At 32.7% G+C, this 13,423-nt stretch overlaps 3 protein-coding genes across 3 annotated transcripts; all 3 read right to left on the bottom strand.

Annotated features, from left to right (window-relative positions):
* Positions 1-1,639: 1,639 nt before the first annotated feature.
* On the bottom strand, positions 1,640-5,200 carry LOC112708037 (uncharacterized). The gene is made up of 8 exons (XM_029288670.2): positions 4,914-5,200; positions 4,728-4,825; positions 4,557-4,641; positions 4,375-4,464; positions 4,073-4,165; positions 3,859-3,993; positions 3,586-3,707; positions 1,640-1,938 (listed from the first exon to the last, which is right to left on the bottom strand). Exons 1-8 carry the CDS (start codon positions 5,118-5,120, stop codon positions 1,821-1,823), a joined length of 948 nt encoding a protein of 315 aa, XP_029144503.1. The 5' UTR covers positions 5,121-5,200; the 3' UTR covers positions 1,640-1,820.
* On the bottom strand, positions 5,185-6,861 carry LOC140174759 (protein FAR1-RELATED SEQUENCE 5-like). The gene is made up of 2 exons (XM_072200271.1): positions 6,238-6,861; positions 5,185-5,910 (listed from the first exon to the last, which is right to left on the bottom strand). The coding sequence occupies exons 1-2, from the start codon at positions 6,859-6,861 to the stop codon at positions 5,185-5,187; spliced, it is 1,350 nt and encodes a 449-aa protein (XP_072056372.1).
* A 3,887-nt stretch (positions 6,862-10,748) lies between these two features.
* On the bottom strand, positions 10,749-13,383 carry LOC112708039 (uncharacterized protein At4g14100). The gene is made up of 2 exons (XM_025760142.3): positions 12,791-13,383; positions 10,749-11,194 (listed from the first exon to the last, which is right to left on the bottom strand). Exons 1-2 carry the CDS (start codon positions 13,290-13,292, stop codon positions 10,992-10,994), a joined length of 705 nt encoding a protein of 234 aa, XP_025615927.1. The 5' UTR covers positions 13,293-13,383; the 3' UTR covers positions 10,749-10,991.
* Between the last annotated feature and the right edge of the window lie 40 nt (positions 13,384-13,423).

Genomic DNA, 13,423 nt, shown 5'->3' with positions numbered 1-13,423 from the left:
TACTAAATTTTATGATTTTACAATTTAAATTTTATTACGATTTAACGTTTTACGTACTTAATTTATTTTTTTTATTTTACGTAAAATCTCGATTTTTTTTACCTTTCTAGGAATATATCATATAAAAGTCTTACATTGGTTATAATTTAATTTTTTAATTTGTTTTATTATTTTAATTATCTTAAGTTTGTAATAACTATTTGAGAATTTTTTTTTGTTTTTATAATATATTAGTTCATTAATAGGCACAAACCTATTTATTGATTTAATTTTTTTATAAATTAAATATATGTAATAATAGTCACGTTGATAAATATGTCATATTTTAATTTAGAAATCTTGGATTCAAGTTTTGTATATAATGCTTTTTAATTTATTATATATAGCGAAAGATATTTTGAAAGAGAAAGTTATACAAAAAAAAAACTCTCTTATATTCGTACTTTAGTAGAGGTAGATATCCGGTCCTAAGGCTAAGGCATATGCTTAATTTGTGTTTTTATTTTTAATTTTTTATTTATTTCTAAAGTTAATAGTTTATAAAAAAAAACAAAAGTATAAGCGATAAAATTATTTTATTTTTACATATTCTATTACAAAATTTTAAAATAAATAACACTAGAAAATAAAAATACAAACCAAACAAAATATTTTCTATTATTTTTTCTTTAGCGATTTCTAAATAATTTATTTTGGTCTAAAATCCTATTTGGTTTGAAAATAATATTTATTAAAAAAAACTGGTTTTTCTTTTGTTGTCTTTTTTTTTTTTTGGTCAAGGTTTTTCTTTTCCTGCCTGAAGGGAGAAAACTTCTTAGTCCAACTTAAATATGCTGTTGGGCTTTCTAAAATATCTTGTTCCTAATATGTTCTTTATAATGTTTTCAGTTATGGTCACTTTTTTATTGGACAATCTTCACTACTATGCTTTGATATTGGTCTTAAGATTATTTTTCAACTTGTATTGGTCCTAAATTTGATTACAGACTATTGGATCAATATATTTTGGTTTTATTTTATCTTCAACAAAAGCCCATATTATGACCGAGTTTTGTATTTAATTTTTAAATATGGTGCTGTTGGGTTTTCTGACAGATATTTGTTCTAGATTTGATGTTTATTATTTTATAGTTATGATCAATTTGTCATTTCGGTATTATATATTTAATTTTTTTAAATATTTTAAAAATATTGATATTTCAATAATTTTAATTATTGATCTTAATTATATCTATATATTTTATAATCAATCAGTATTCTTGTTAAAACGCTTCTTAACTTATATTCGATAAAATTCCAGATACCAAAGCCAAGGCTAATATTTTAATTTGTTATGCCAGTATTTATTATGACATATCATTATTTATCAAAAACGGATGAGAACAATGACCAAAATAAATCTTCTAGTTTTAGTTAAAAATTACAGGAACCCAACCAAAATAATATATTTTCATAAAAACTAAAAACTTAGTTAAGCCTAAAATATTTCATACAAGACTATTTTTTTTAATTCTTAAAGGATGAACGAAATAAGATTCTTGAGTAGTATTAAATTCTCTACGCAATCAAAACCTCGGAAATTTTTAAACTACAAAATCCAATTAAAAATCGAATTAATCTATAGTAACATTCAGAACAATTCAAACTTAATTAAAATATTATTCATAGTTTCCAAACTCAACATACACACTCAAGGCTGAGGTGTTCAAATACATAGCTTTACTTCAGTCTTAAATAATAATGCAACATTATATAAAGGATAAAGTTTTGTAGCTAAAAACATGAATTATACTCAAATCAAAGCAATTAAAACAGAATCATTAGACAAAGACACTACATATAAAGATAATGCTTTTATTTCCTTTTCTTCTCTTCATATTCGATCTTGATTGCATCTCCTCCATCTTCATCTTCATCATTTTGGTCATGCCCATCAATCTACAAAAATTCAAGGGTACACTCCTTGTTACAAAAGATGATATATGAAATAGTAAATATAGCCGTAAACAAGTAAGTGCGTGTAAGGATTATCAATGATTAAATGATCAAATTCGTCTCTAAAAAATATTTGTTCTCTAAATTAGTTTTCGAAATATATTTTTAATCAAATTTGTCATTCAAAAATTTTAAATTAGTCACATTAGTCTTTTCATCGTTTTCATTGCTGATGGCGTCAAAATTTACTTAAAAGACACCGCGCTAGCTACATCATACACTTAACCGTCTTAATTAGGTGCTAACATGATAAGTTTATCTAATCTAATTAGGACAATCATCTATCTCTAAGAATTGAAGATTATATATGGAATTGATCCATGTTGTTGGGAAGAAATGATATGAAGTTCTTCAAGAGAAACAATTGGAAAGCACATGGGAAATGATTCCATTCTTCCTCCCCATATTCTCAAATAGCGCAATTTAATAGCTCTGTAAAGTCAATCAGATAAATCTTTCAACTTGAATGATCCATATTAATCTCAATTCTCAAGTACTTGAAAACTTTTAGATAGTTGAATTTGTCAGAGGCCAATTACTCCTTCATTGTTAATTTGCAAGTTCATGTACATGATCATGCATTTTGAGTCTTTTAAATGTCATTGAATTTTTCAAATTCAAGGAGTAAGAAGAACCGAAGAAGCATCAATTTGAAGCAAAGAAGCGAAACCAGCTTATTAATATACAACTCTCCAATGTCTTCTAGTTAACAACAAAAATATTATTTAATTTATACACTAAAATTAATCATTATGTATTTTTGTATAGGTATATATATAGTTTAATTTATTTTTAATGTGTATTCTTGCTATTTTATATAAAAAAGTTAATAAAGGAAAGAAGTATTTTTTTTTTTACCAATTTTTAGGTGAATATAAAGAAATTATGTCATTTGAGCTATAATTCGTTGGCAAAAAAAGAAATACTCTTAATTATATATTAAATAGAATAATTATTTATTAGGCTCATTTCTATACAAATAAAAATTTTTCTTAGTTTTATATCTGTAATATTTTATACCAATTAGCTTCAGAATTTAATTATTTTTTGAATAAATTAATAAAAAATAATACAAATAATTGTTTAAATATAATTGTATTTTAATTTTTCATTCTATTACGTACACGTTGAGAATCATGCGCCTTCATGGAAACCGGATTTTTCTACAGAATCCGTTTTACGTTTGGAGTTAGCTAACTTCCTTTTCTATGGCAGCAATTTTTCGGACTTTGATGGTCATTTATGGTAGAAGTGGAATAAGGTGGGTTCAAGAGCGTCAAAATCTATAGCTAGCTAAAACGATAGTAGAAGCCCAGCAAACAAAACAGTGAAAATATTTGAAGACATCGCATCGACAATAACAGAGTAACAGAGGAATTAGTCTTTTTGTTAGTGCTGGTTTATTTGTTCAGCCCATGACAAAAAAAATAATAACAATAATAAATAAATTAAATTTACCTAATAACTTTTGATAGTAGGTTAACTTTTAAGGAGTGCTGCACTCCCTACTTTATCTGGAGTGCACTAGCTTTTGCCATAAACTATTGAACGTAATGATATTTAAAAGAAAAAATTAAATAGTAGACTTACGATCTATTTTTTTGAGTGGGTAGGCCAAAAGGTGTGATAAGCCAAAAGGTGGAGCAATCTATAACTTTAGACTTATCATCATTAAAAATATGATCATCTAACATCGCTTCTAAATAAGTTGCCTGTACAAGAGTAAATTCATGACACAAAAAAAAGTGAATTGTAAATGAGTTAAATTGACTAAGAGTACTAGTTACAACAAATGGTTATTTAAATTGTTAAGTTGTTAAGTGATTCTAAATCATTGAGTACTGATTTAGAACAAATAATTACCACTTTAATTGCGTTCCTTTTGCGTTGTTGATGTTTTTCGACAGAAGGCAGTGAATCCAATATGATTAGGCGACGACTCGTAAAGTCAACAATAACTGAATACCAATGTAGTTCCTCACAGATAAGGATAAACACCTGCGATAAACCTTAAACCATTATAAACACTAAAAATAGATAATAGTACATTAATGGAAAACAAATTGGTCACTCGTACCCTAATGACGTGGCTACTTTTCAGTGACATATATGCTCCAAGAAAATCAAAGATAACCTCTGCCGGTGTATATTTGTCGCTTAAAACATATCGCTGCATACAAATAAATATTGTTAAATGAAAATATGCTTTCAATTTAACAGCTATTTTTGAACTGCTAATTTAATTATACACTTTACCGTGTGAGTACATAGCATGGGTTAGTCTAGAAAAAAGAACTTCTTTTAAATTAGTATATCCAATCAAACTATTAGACCAAAATATTAACTAAGAATTTCTTTATATTATAGGGATAACTTTACTGTAAAATGTGTAGGCATGAACCAGCAAATTGGATCTTCATTCCTACATCGAAATATACGTGTCATCATAAGTGCCACCAGATTTATAACCTACAATATGTTACAATTATATGTAAAACATGTTTATTGGTAAATAGGGGCTTAAAAATATAATTACAAGAAAATGAATAATATGCATTTACTCGTGATTCGACACATCTCTCTGGGACAAGACATCTAAATGTACTTCTGTAATCTTTTTCATCTGAGATTACCAACTCTTCAAAACTGCCAAATTCATAAAGTGGTTAGCTGGGAGAAGCATAGAATTTTTACACCATTACATTATACACATAATCATTAACCACACGTACGGATCTAACGTATCCGAAAAAATATAGGCTGCAACAGCTACTTGAGATTCGGTTAACATCATCGAAGCAGTAGGCTCAAATGCAACAAGTGTCCACCACTGAAGATGAAAAAAATAGTTTCAAGGTTACACTAAAAAATAAAGAAAAAAGAATAAATAAACGAAAGAAGAAAAAAAGTAAAGTTACCTTTGGCAGTATAGCTCCTACTCTAACATGTGATTGTCCATTAGGTGGAGTTATAGCTTCACGAGTAATATCCAAGTGGAATAACTTCTTGAGTTGAATTGGCATGATACCAGTAAGATCACTAGTTTTTGTACTTTTCGAAGAATGCACAACTACAGTAAGATCCAACATGGAACTACTATTTGTGGAAGTTTTCTGTTGTCCCATGATCAAATCAATTTTTTGGTGTAGAACATGAATGACCGATTCTAAATTTTCTGTCGTCCCATGATCAAATCAATTTTTTGGTGTAGAATACACGCCACATCTCATTTGGCGTTTGGTCCAAACCGACAGAGTAAATCACATAAGAGCCAGTTTGCCTCATATTTATTACCTTCATTGATGCAGCCCGTACAAAGATTGGTTGGAACATATGAAATATTGATAGGGTGTAAACATTGGCATCACTCCTCTCTAACTGTTGAAAACAGGTTTGCATACTGGGTCTCCCATTCACAGAGGCGAGGTCAGCCTGGACCTCTTTCCACCTTATATGGTCGACACAACGATTAAAGTGTTGAATAAACTCAACCAGATTGTACCTTGAGTTGACATACTTTGCAATGATCAAGTTTAATCCCTCGCACCGAGAAGTAGTCCGAAAACCAGCAAAAAACTTCCTTCTTATATGTGCAGTTGCCCATGAATGTCTCTTTTTATACATATCTAGGACCCAATTCTTGTTTTCGACACCAAATCCCTCAACCATTTCAAACCACTTTTGACGAAATACATCAATTTCATAGTCGCCTAGCATACACTTTCTAAACACGGATGTAAACTGGGGCTTGCCAATGTTACTTGTTGCGTTGCGAATCAGATGCCATGCACATAATCTATGATGTGCATTAGGAAACTCTTTCTCAATGGCGAACTTCATTAATAGATCACCATCCGTGATCACCGAAACAGGTGCTTCCCATTCATTGCCACCTTCAGTTGTTGTAGCAACCACCTGTATGTGTCTTTTTCCTCATCGCAAATTAAAGCAGCAGGAAAGATAATTGTTTGATTGTGATGATTGACACCAGAAAATACCACCAGTGGACACATATATTTATTCCTCTTATAGGTAGCATCAAACGCCAGCACATCGCCAAATAATGAGTAGTCGGCCCTGCTGACACCATCGCACCAGAATAAATTGCGCAAAGTACCATCGGCATCCATGTGATGATTAAAATAGAGAGAAGGGTCATTTGTTGCTTGATCTTCTAGATACTTCAAAGCTGCATATGCATCACCGGGTAATTGGCGCCTCTGCTTTGCTATTTTATTGTACATGTCCCTTTGCGTGAAAGAGATACTCGTAGCCACCTGCCTGATTTGCTAATGCCCGATATATCTGCCCAACACTAATCCCACCCTTTTTCATGTTAACCATGTGGCCAATATCAGCTTCGGACATGAATCTATGCCCAGGGAGCAATCCAGTCAACCGAGGATCCAGAAGCGGATGATTGTGTTCATCAGAAAAATAAGAAATAAACCAACGACCGCTAGGTGCATCTACACGAATCTCCATCATTGCACTGCAGCCACACCTTGTCTCAGGTGTAGGTTTTCTCTTAAGGTTTCCGATGCCGTAATTATTTGGCGGTCTAAATCCTTCACGATGACATACAAAATTCTTCAACTTAAGTGCGCCCGCACGACTCTTCCTAGTCCTGTTCTTCCGAGCACTAAAGCCTCTTGTCCTTGCATATCTATTGTAGAACTCAAATGCAATGTCGACATCAGAAAAGTCAAAATGACATACATCTTCATCCCTGATGTTCCAAAATTCAATCATCCCAATGTCTTCGAGTGAGTCAATGTTATACCCTTCATCGAAGCCGTGATAATCGAACATTGGTTCCACATTTGTGTCGTCCTCATCCATATAAATCCACGTCAACTTCCTCATGTTTTTCTTCCTCCTGCTCATACTGATCATATGATGTATGCTCGCTATTAACCCCTTCATGAGAATATTCCTGACCCATAACTTCCTAAACACCAATACACAATTCAAAATGAAACTTAAGTTTGTATATAAATTGCCAAACACCGAGTACCAGTCATCACAAATCACAATCTTTTAAAATTGAAATCAATCCAATAGTGTCAATCTTAGGAATCATGGAATTGGACACGAGTTTTATTTATTGTATTAAGGGGAAATGAAGAAGCGTGAATCCAAAATCTAATGGTGAAACTATAAGAGTAAAAACAGAAAGACAAGAACAATTGGCAATGCCAGCTATGCATGCGGTGGGTGCAAAGGACAACAAAATATTAAAGAGTATATATCCTCTATCTATAATCTATCTATATTTCTGATCCAATGTCGCAAAATCCCCGCCGCTCGCGGCCACTGAAGAACACATCGTTTCCCCTTTGAGAACCCCGCAAAGTTTGCTTGGCTGCCACCTCAATCCATAGAAACAGATTGCTTGCAAGATTAGATATGCATATGCCATTCCTGCTGAAATGACCCTATGCAGGACACACTGCTTTCTTTGAGTTGATTGATGAGGTGTTTAATTTTCTCGTTATATATTGTGAAAGGCACTTTCCTGTGCCAGCTGCTGCATCAGCACACAAAAGTGGTTTTGGCAATTTGTATAGAGTGGTGGCAAATTTACAGAGAGAGAGGTACTCAAATCCATAGAACATGGATGTGAGGAAATTTAATCATTAAAAGTATTGTGTTTGGAATCTTAGGGTTCTTAATTGCTAATGACTTGGAACAACATGGCAACTATTTTGGACAAACCATGTTCAGTGGCGCCATTAAATACAACAACATTACAAGCCTCTTAATAATTAATAACTAGTCATTATTTCAATCCTTTCATTCAAACTGTAAAATCTGCATAACATTTAAGTTTTCAAACTTGTATCATGTCATTAAGATACAAGGTCAGAGGACCATTTTGTGACACGTGATTTTCTCTATAAGCATACGTATGGATTTAGCTAGCTTGTTTGTAACTATAAATTTTAAGAATACTGGGCAAAGTTGAATGAATAATATAAAGTAATGGTGAGGTCAATTTTACATTAATCTACATATATGCTTACAAATTACAAGAACATAAGAAAAATACCTACTTGTAACATAGGATGGTAGTGAAGTCACAAGATATGGAAGCTGTGATATGTTCAAGAACTAATAACCAGATTAGAAATGAACTAGATATGTCACATATATGGTATACAATAAATCAAGTGCTACTTCATCCTAACCTTTTGATGTTATCAAATAGTGATCTGCTAGAGTGAAGACTCAAAGAATCCAGATGAAGTATGATTGGCCTTGATTCATCACCTTTATCCGGGATACAAATAATGATCAAGCTCCAATTAAGACTGAATACATAAAACATTACAAGAAAAAGAATCCAGAAATGAGAGAATAGACAAGAGAGATTAAAATATAACAATAAAAATGACCATGCAAACAATGAGACTACTGTTGCAAAATATATGCACCCAAGAATATTAAATCATGATCGATAAAATACTAAATTTTATTCTTTTTGGAGGTGGAGAACTCTTAACAACTAACCTGCAAAGAACACCTTAGACAGGATGAGCAGCACCCTAATAGGTTTCCACCATAATAACAACCATAAAGCAAGCTGAAACACAAGAAGGGGGAAGAGTTATCAGTAGCTTTAGAACCTAGTCAACCTGAGAGTAGCACCTATTTAAAACCTCAAATCAATGTTTATCGAGGATCAAAACTGGTGACACAAAGTTCAAAACATTTAAATCTCAAAGGTTATTAATTTTAAACCTTTCAGTTGCAAAGATTTACGTGCATTACTGTTAGATAGTTCAACTAGCTGACTTCCAACACATTTTAACTACAGCCATCCCTAATGCCATTCATCCATAGGGCTAAACTCCTAATTTTCCTCCAATGATTTTTATAAGAGAGAGAAATAATGGGGGCGAGGAATAACAGGTAACTTGAGGGATGGCGAGCTTATATTTTGTCAAACAGGAGTCGGCACATTTTTTTATCTATTGAGAAAAGGTTTGGAACAGGTCAGGCTAAGGATAGGGCAGCCAATCTTAACAGCTAAAATTGTAGCTTCCATGTCAATTCTATTCTTTACTTCCACTGAGAAATAGAAGCAGAAAAAGGAATAGGATCGTATAAAACTATGGCCCTCCTATAATAAAAGCCAAACCTAGTGCACTGAGCAGATATAAAATCTTGAGCAAGAGTTTTCACCTGAATAACGTAAACTACAACATTAATTGAAAATAGAAACTTGGTCTGAGTCCATCAGTAGATACTGCACGTGCCTACAAAACATTCATCAAAGCAGGTAAACACCAATCAGGTCATTGAAATAGCAAAACACAACGCCATTTAGAGTCCCGCCTCTTGAACCGGCTTCGTTGAGGCTGGATTCACTACCAGCCTTCTTTACAAATGGAACTGAGGTTAAGAATCAGGATGGTGTTATTGAATCAGGTTTGGAGAATATCACTGATGAATCTAATGAGACTGGGAGTGAAGGTGAAATACCGCAACTTTTGGCCGGGACCAACGTGATGAATGTTATAGTAGTTGCAGCAGAATGTGCTTCCTGGTCAAAAACAGGTAACTAAAATTCAAATCAAAACACCAAGGAAACTCGAAGCAGGGCAAAAATCATTGCCTGAAAAGCTACCCTAAGGATTCAAAATTCATCATCTTGACTATTCTAAAAGAATCAAACCGAACTGAAAAAAAGGCAGAGAAAAAAGTATACCTTGCTGGGTTTGTCGTCCTCAACAAGAAGTGGGGTTGAGGAAAGTTGTCTTATTTCAGTGTCATCAAGGATCGCTCTGGTTCTCGTTCTTTCTCTAAATTGGCTTATGAATAGTTTTACCTAGTAACCTACCCTATATTGGTGATACTGATAGTTCGTTCCTCCGAGAATGTGACGAGGGGCGGCGGACGCAGGGAGCGGCGGCGTCTGATGCGTGTTGTGGCGGCGAGGGTAGGGGAACCAGAGAGAAGAAGGTGAGAAAATGGCGTTACCCTAGCAAACCTCTCTTTGAATCGCGGCGGACGCAGGGAGCGGCGGCGTCTGACGCGTGTTGTGGCGGCGAGGGTAGCGAACCAGAGAGAAGAAGATGAGAAAACGCGTTACCCTAGCAGACCTATCTTTGAATCTGGAACTGAATCTGAAACTAAAAGATAAAGGAAAAAAGTGTAAATAACAAAAGTTAAAGGGATCAAAATCTAATTAGTAAATTTTTCAAAAAAAAAATGGGGTACATTTTATAATTATTTTTATGGTGGTTAATGATAAACCTACATTTGAGCAAGGAATCCATGGGCCGTTAATTAATGTGGCACATTTTTATCACATAATTGTTTTAACTTGTTATATTATTATTGGTGAATATTAGAATAAAGATTCTATAATTGTTTTTATGTGAAGATGCTTTTTTTTTTTGTTATTAAATGATGAATTATAGAATTTAATTTTATCATGTTATAAAAATATTATTTTTATTTAAAGTATCACTAAACAAACAAATTACACTTTTAATATAAGTATTTTCATAAAAAAATATTTTTAACATCTTCATAAAAGTAGGTGAACCTATGATGTCAACTTTAAACGGTACAAGCTAAAGCAGAGATTAAAATAGAAACCTTTTAAATTTTATAAGAATAAAACCAAAAGAAATTTTTTATAAAAGACTAAAACAAATAAAAATATTTTATAAAGGCAAAAACTTATTTAAGCTGAAAAAAGGTTTTAATTAGGAATAAAGTAGCAATAGACTTAATTAATATTTAGCAAACTTTTAAGATTAAATTCAACCGAATAACTTGTAACAGTTCTAGCCTCAGAGCAAAGACTCTGCCGGGTCATATTCATGCTTTCTACACCAATATCCCCTGTCAAAGAAACCAATTGTTACTCTTATCTTTGTAAACATCACCTACCAACAGAGAGACATATCCCAAAAATACAGACATTATTATTATTATTATTATTATTATTATTATTATTATTATTATTATATACACCAATTTCATAATTCCATATGATCATGTGCAGAGTAAGCCATCCTCCTCATCAACCTCCCAAAAGAGGAGCTGCTTCTACTTCTTTTTCTTATTCTTTTTCTTCTTGTTTGCTTCTCATTCTCATCAGTGAAACAATACAGAGGAGCTTGCCAATTTGGATCATCAAGAACTGCTCCAACCTCAAATGTCATCACATGAGCAGTGTATCCTGCAATCACACACCAAATTAGTCTCACTTACAGCTTCAGATCACAATCAAATTCTAGTAACTTGCCGAATCTAACACTTCTAATAACAACAAGCGCGCATAAAGATTCCGACCTAATACGCCAAAAAAACAAGCTAGCTAGCTAACTAGACAACATTTAAAACATCACAACTGCAGAATACTTTTTAGGAATTCACAATGATCATACTTAAGTTGATACTTATATTTATAATAATAACCTACGTGCATTTATATATTCAAATCTCAGCACAATTGTCATCAGAGAAGATCAAACTCCCTGAAGAAATGGACATTTGAACTCACTTGCAACCAGTAAGGGTGTTGAAACTTGAAAGTGATTAAGTGAGCACTTTAGTCAATAAAATACTGAAAATAATCTCATGTTCAATGTTTCTCTCATCAGATTCGGGTAGTGTCAGTTATCCTTCCATAACAGAATAATCTTTTATAATCATTGAATTCGGACAATAGAACTTGCAACTAATAGAGTGATAATAAAGGGAGACAAGCTAATTACCAAGATTTTCCCAACTAAGAAAATGATTTTCCTTTTTCATATCAGCATCAAATAAACATTAAATAATAACGAAATAGGGTGTATTTTTATTTGATTGGTGGTTGTTCATGTTGTTCAAGATAGTCATTGTTTACCTAGCACTTTCCTTTTCATTTTGATCCCTGAAATTAGTTGAATGAGTCTATTTGATCATCCACATTTTCTAAAATGACCAATTAAAGTCTCCCACGTTCAGTAACTTGAAACTTTTAGCCCTTGCCCAAACTTTCATTCCCCAACTGTTAGTATAATGCTAACACAGACATTTAAATTAAGAGAAATACCGGATTGCTATCAGAATTTATTGTTTTTGACCATCACTTCTAGCCATTAATCAAATTCCTTTAATTTAGTAATCAAACAACATACTTTAGCCAACACTTTTAAACATTGATGCCTAATTGATTATTAAAATAACAAATTCTTATAGCCCTCTAGTATTTCTCTAAAATTAATGTAACACTTAAATGGAAAAAAATTGGTAAATTTGGTAGACACTAATTAGATGAACAAAAATGGTAAGTTTACATAAAAAATCAGCCACTAAACTAACTATTATGTATTTGTATATATAAATACATCAACAATATTATGCATACACCAAAATTAGTCCTCAAAATCAGTCACTAGTATAAAATATATATTGAAAATACATTAAACTACATATATATTTATACACAAATACATTGGTTGCTAATTTTTAGTAACTAATTTTGATATATAAATAGCATTTTCGTAAATACATTTGTTGTTAAACTTATTTGCAATGTGAGAAGTTAGTTAGAGTAGTTAAGAATAATGCTACACATCCAAATCTTTTTCTTAACTAAATCCAACCAAGTTCATCCAACATAACAAAAATCAGTTATGACTAGCATTATTTCAAGTCTTATCGTTTAAATTGGTTGGACTTAATTCATAAAAAAGACTTACACTTCAACGTGCAGCATTACTCGTGAGAGAATACTAACTAACTTTCCCTCCAAAACTAACAAACTGAAGAAGCAGTGGAGAGTTACCTGAGTAGAAGATCCACTTAACAGGTCTGTTAGAAGCAACATCCTCATAGTAAACAATGAAATCAGCTTTCTCCCAAACATTGCAAACAAAATTATCAACCGTCTCCTGCCCCAAGTAGTTAGCACCGTCCAGCCAATTGGGCCTCAGGATCCCAACCTCCAGTTGGAACACGTCGCATTTCGCCTCAGCTGGATCGACACTGAACTGAAACGACGTGCCGTTGTTCCACTCGGCGTCGTACAGGATGACGTCATCGAGCTGTTCTTGAATGATGTTCAAGTTGCGCCCATTGATCCAGTCGTACCATAGGTCAATCTTTTGCAGTGCTCCGCTTCTGTTCATGAACAGCACGGAGTGGAATTGGTGCGGCCAATCTGCTGGAATTGGAACTGGAGATTCTTTAGGGTTTCGTGATGATGAAATTGGAAGTGGAAGCAGATTGAGGAGAAGGAGAAGGAGGTGGAGAAATGGCGGTGCTGAATTGGGTTTATTAGTGGCCATGGCTGCTTCGAGTGGAGTCAACCAAGGATAAGGAAAAAGGTGTGAGCTTTTCAACTCTCCAACTCTGTTTTATTTACTTTATTTATTTATCAAAGTAATATTATGTGGATAATTTTTTTATGTATTTATAT

Source organism: Arachis hypogaea, chromosome 8 (genome assembly GCF_003086295.3).
Source record: "Arachis hypogaea cultivar Tifrunner chromosome 8, arahy.Tifrunner.gnm2.J5K5, whole genome shotgun sequence".
In the NCBI taxonomy this organism is placed as follows: Eukaryota; Viridiplantae; Streptophyta; class Magnoliopsida; order Fabales; family Fabaceae; genus Arachis; species Arachis hypogaea.
This window is presented reverse-complemented; position numbering and strand designations above follow the sequence as displayed.

Coding starts and splice junctions, on each gene's coding strand:
- LOC112708037 (XM_029288670.2), bottom strand. CDS start 5,120: ATGGGACAACAGAAAACTTCCACAAATAGTAGTTCCATGTTGGATCTT. Junction 4,826..4,913: donor TAGGAGCTATACTGCCAAAG/GTAACTTTACTT, acceptor TTTCATCTTCAG/TGGTGGACACTTGTTGCATT. Junction 3,994..4,072: donor AAAGTAGCCACGTCATTAGG/GTACGAGTGACC, acceptor GGTTTATCGCAG/GTGTTTATCCTTATCTGTGA.
- LOC140174759 (XM_072200271.1), bottom strand. CDS start 6,861: ATGAGGAAGTTGACGTGGATTTATATGGATGAGGACGACACAAATGTG. Junction 5,911..6,237: donor TCTTTCACGCAAAGGGACAT/GTACAATAAAAT, acceptor AGACACATACAG/GTGGTTGCTACAACAACTGA.
- LOC112708039 (XM_025760142.3), bottom strand. CDS start 13,292: ATGGCCACTAATAAACCCAATTCAGCACCGCCATTTCTCCACCTCCTT. Junction 11,195..12,790: donor TAAGTGGATCTTCTACTCAG/GTAACTCTCCAC, acceptor GTGTGATTGCAG/GATACACTGCTCATGTGATG.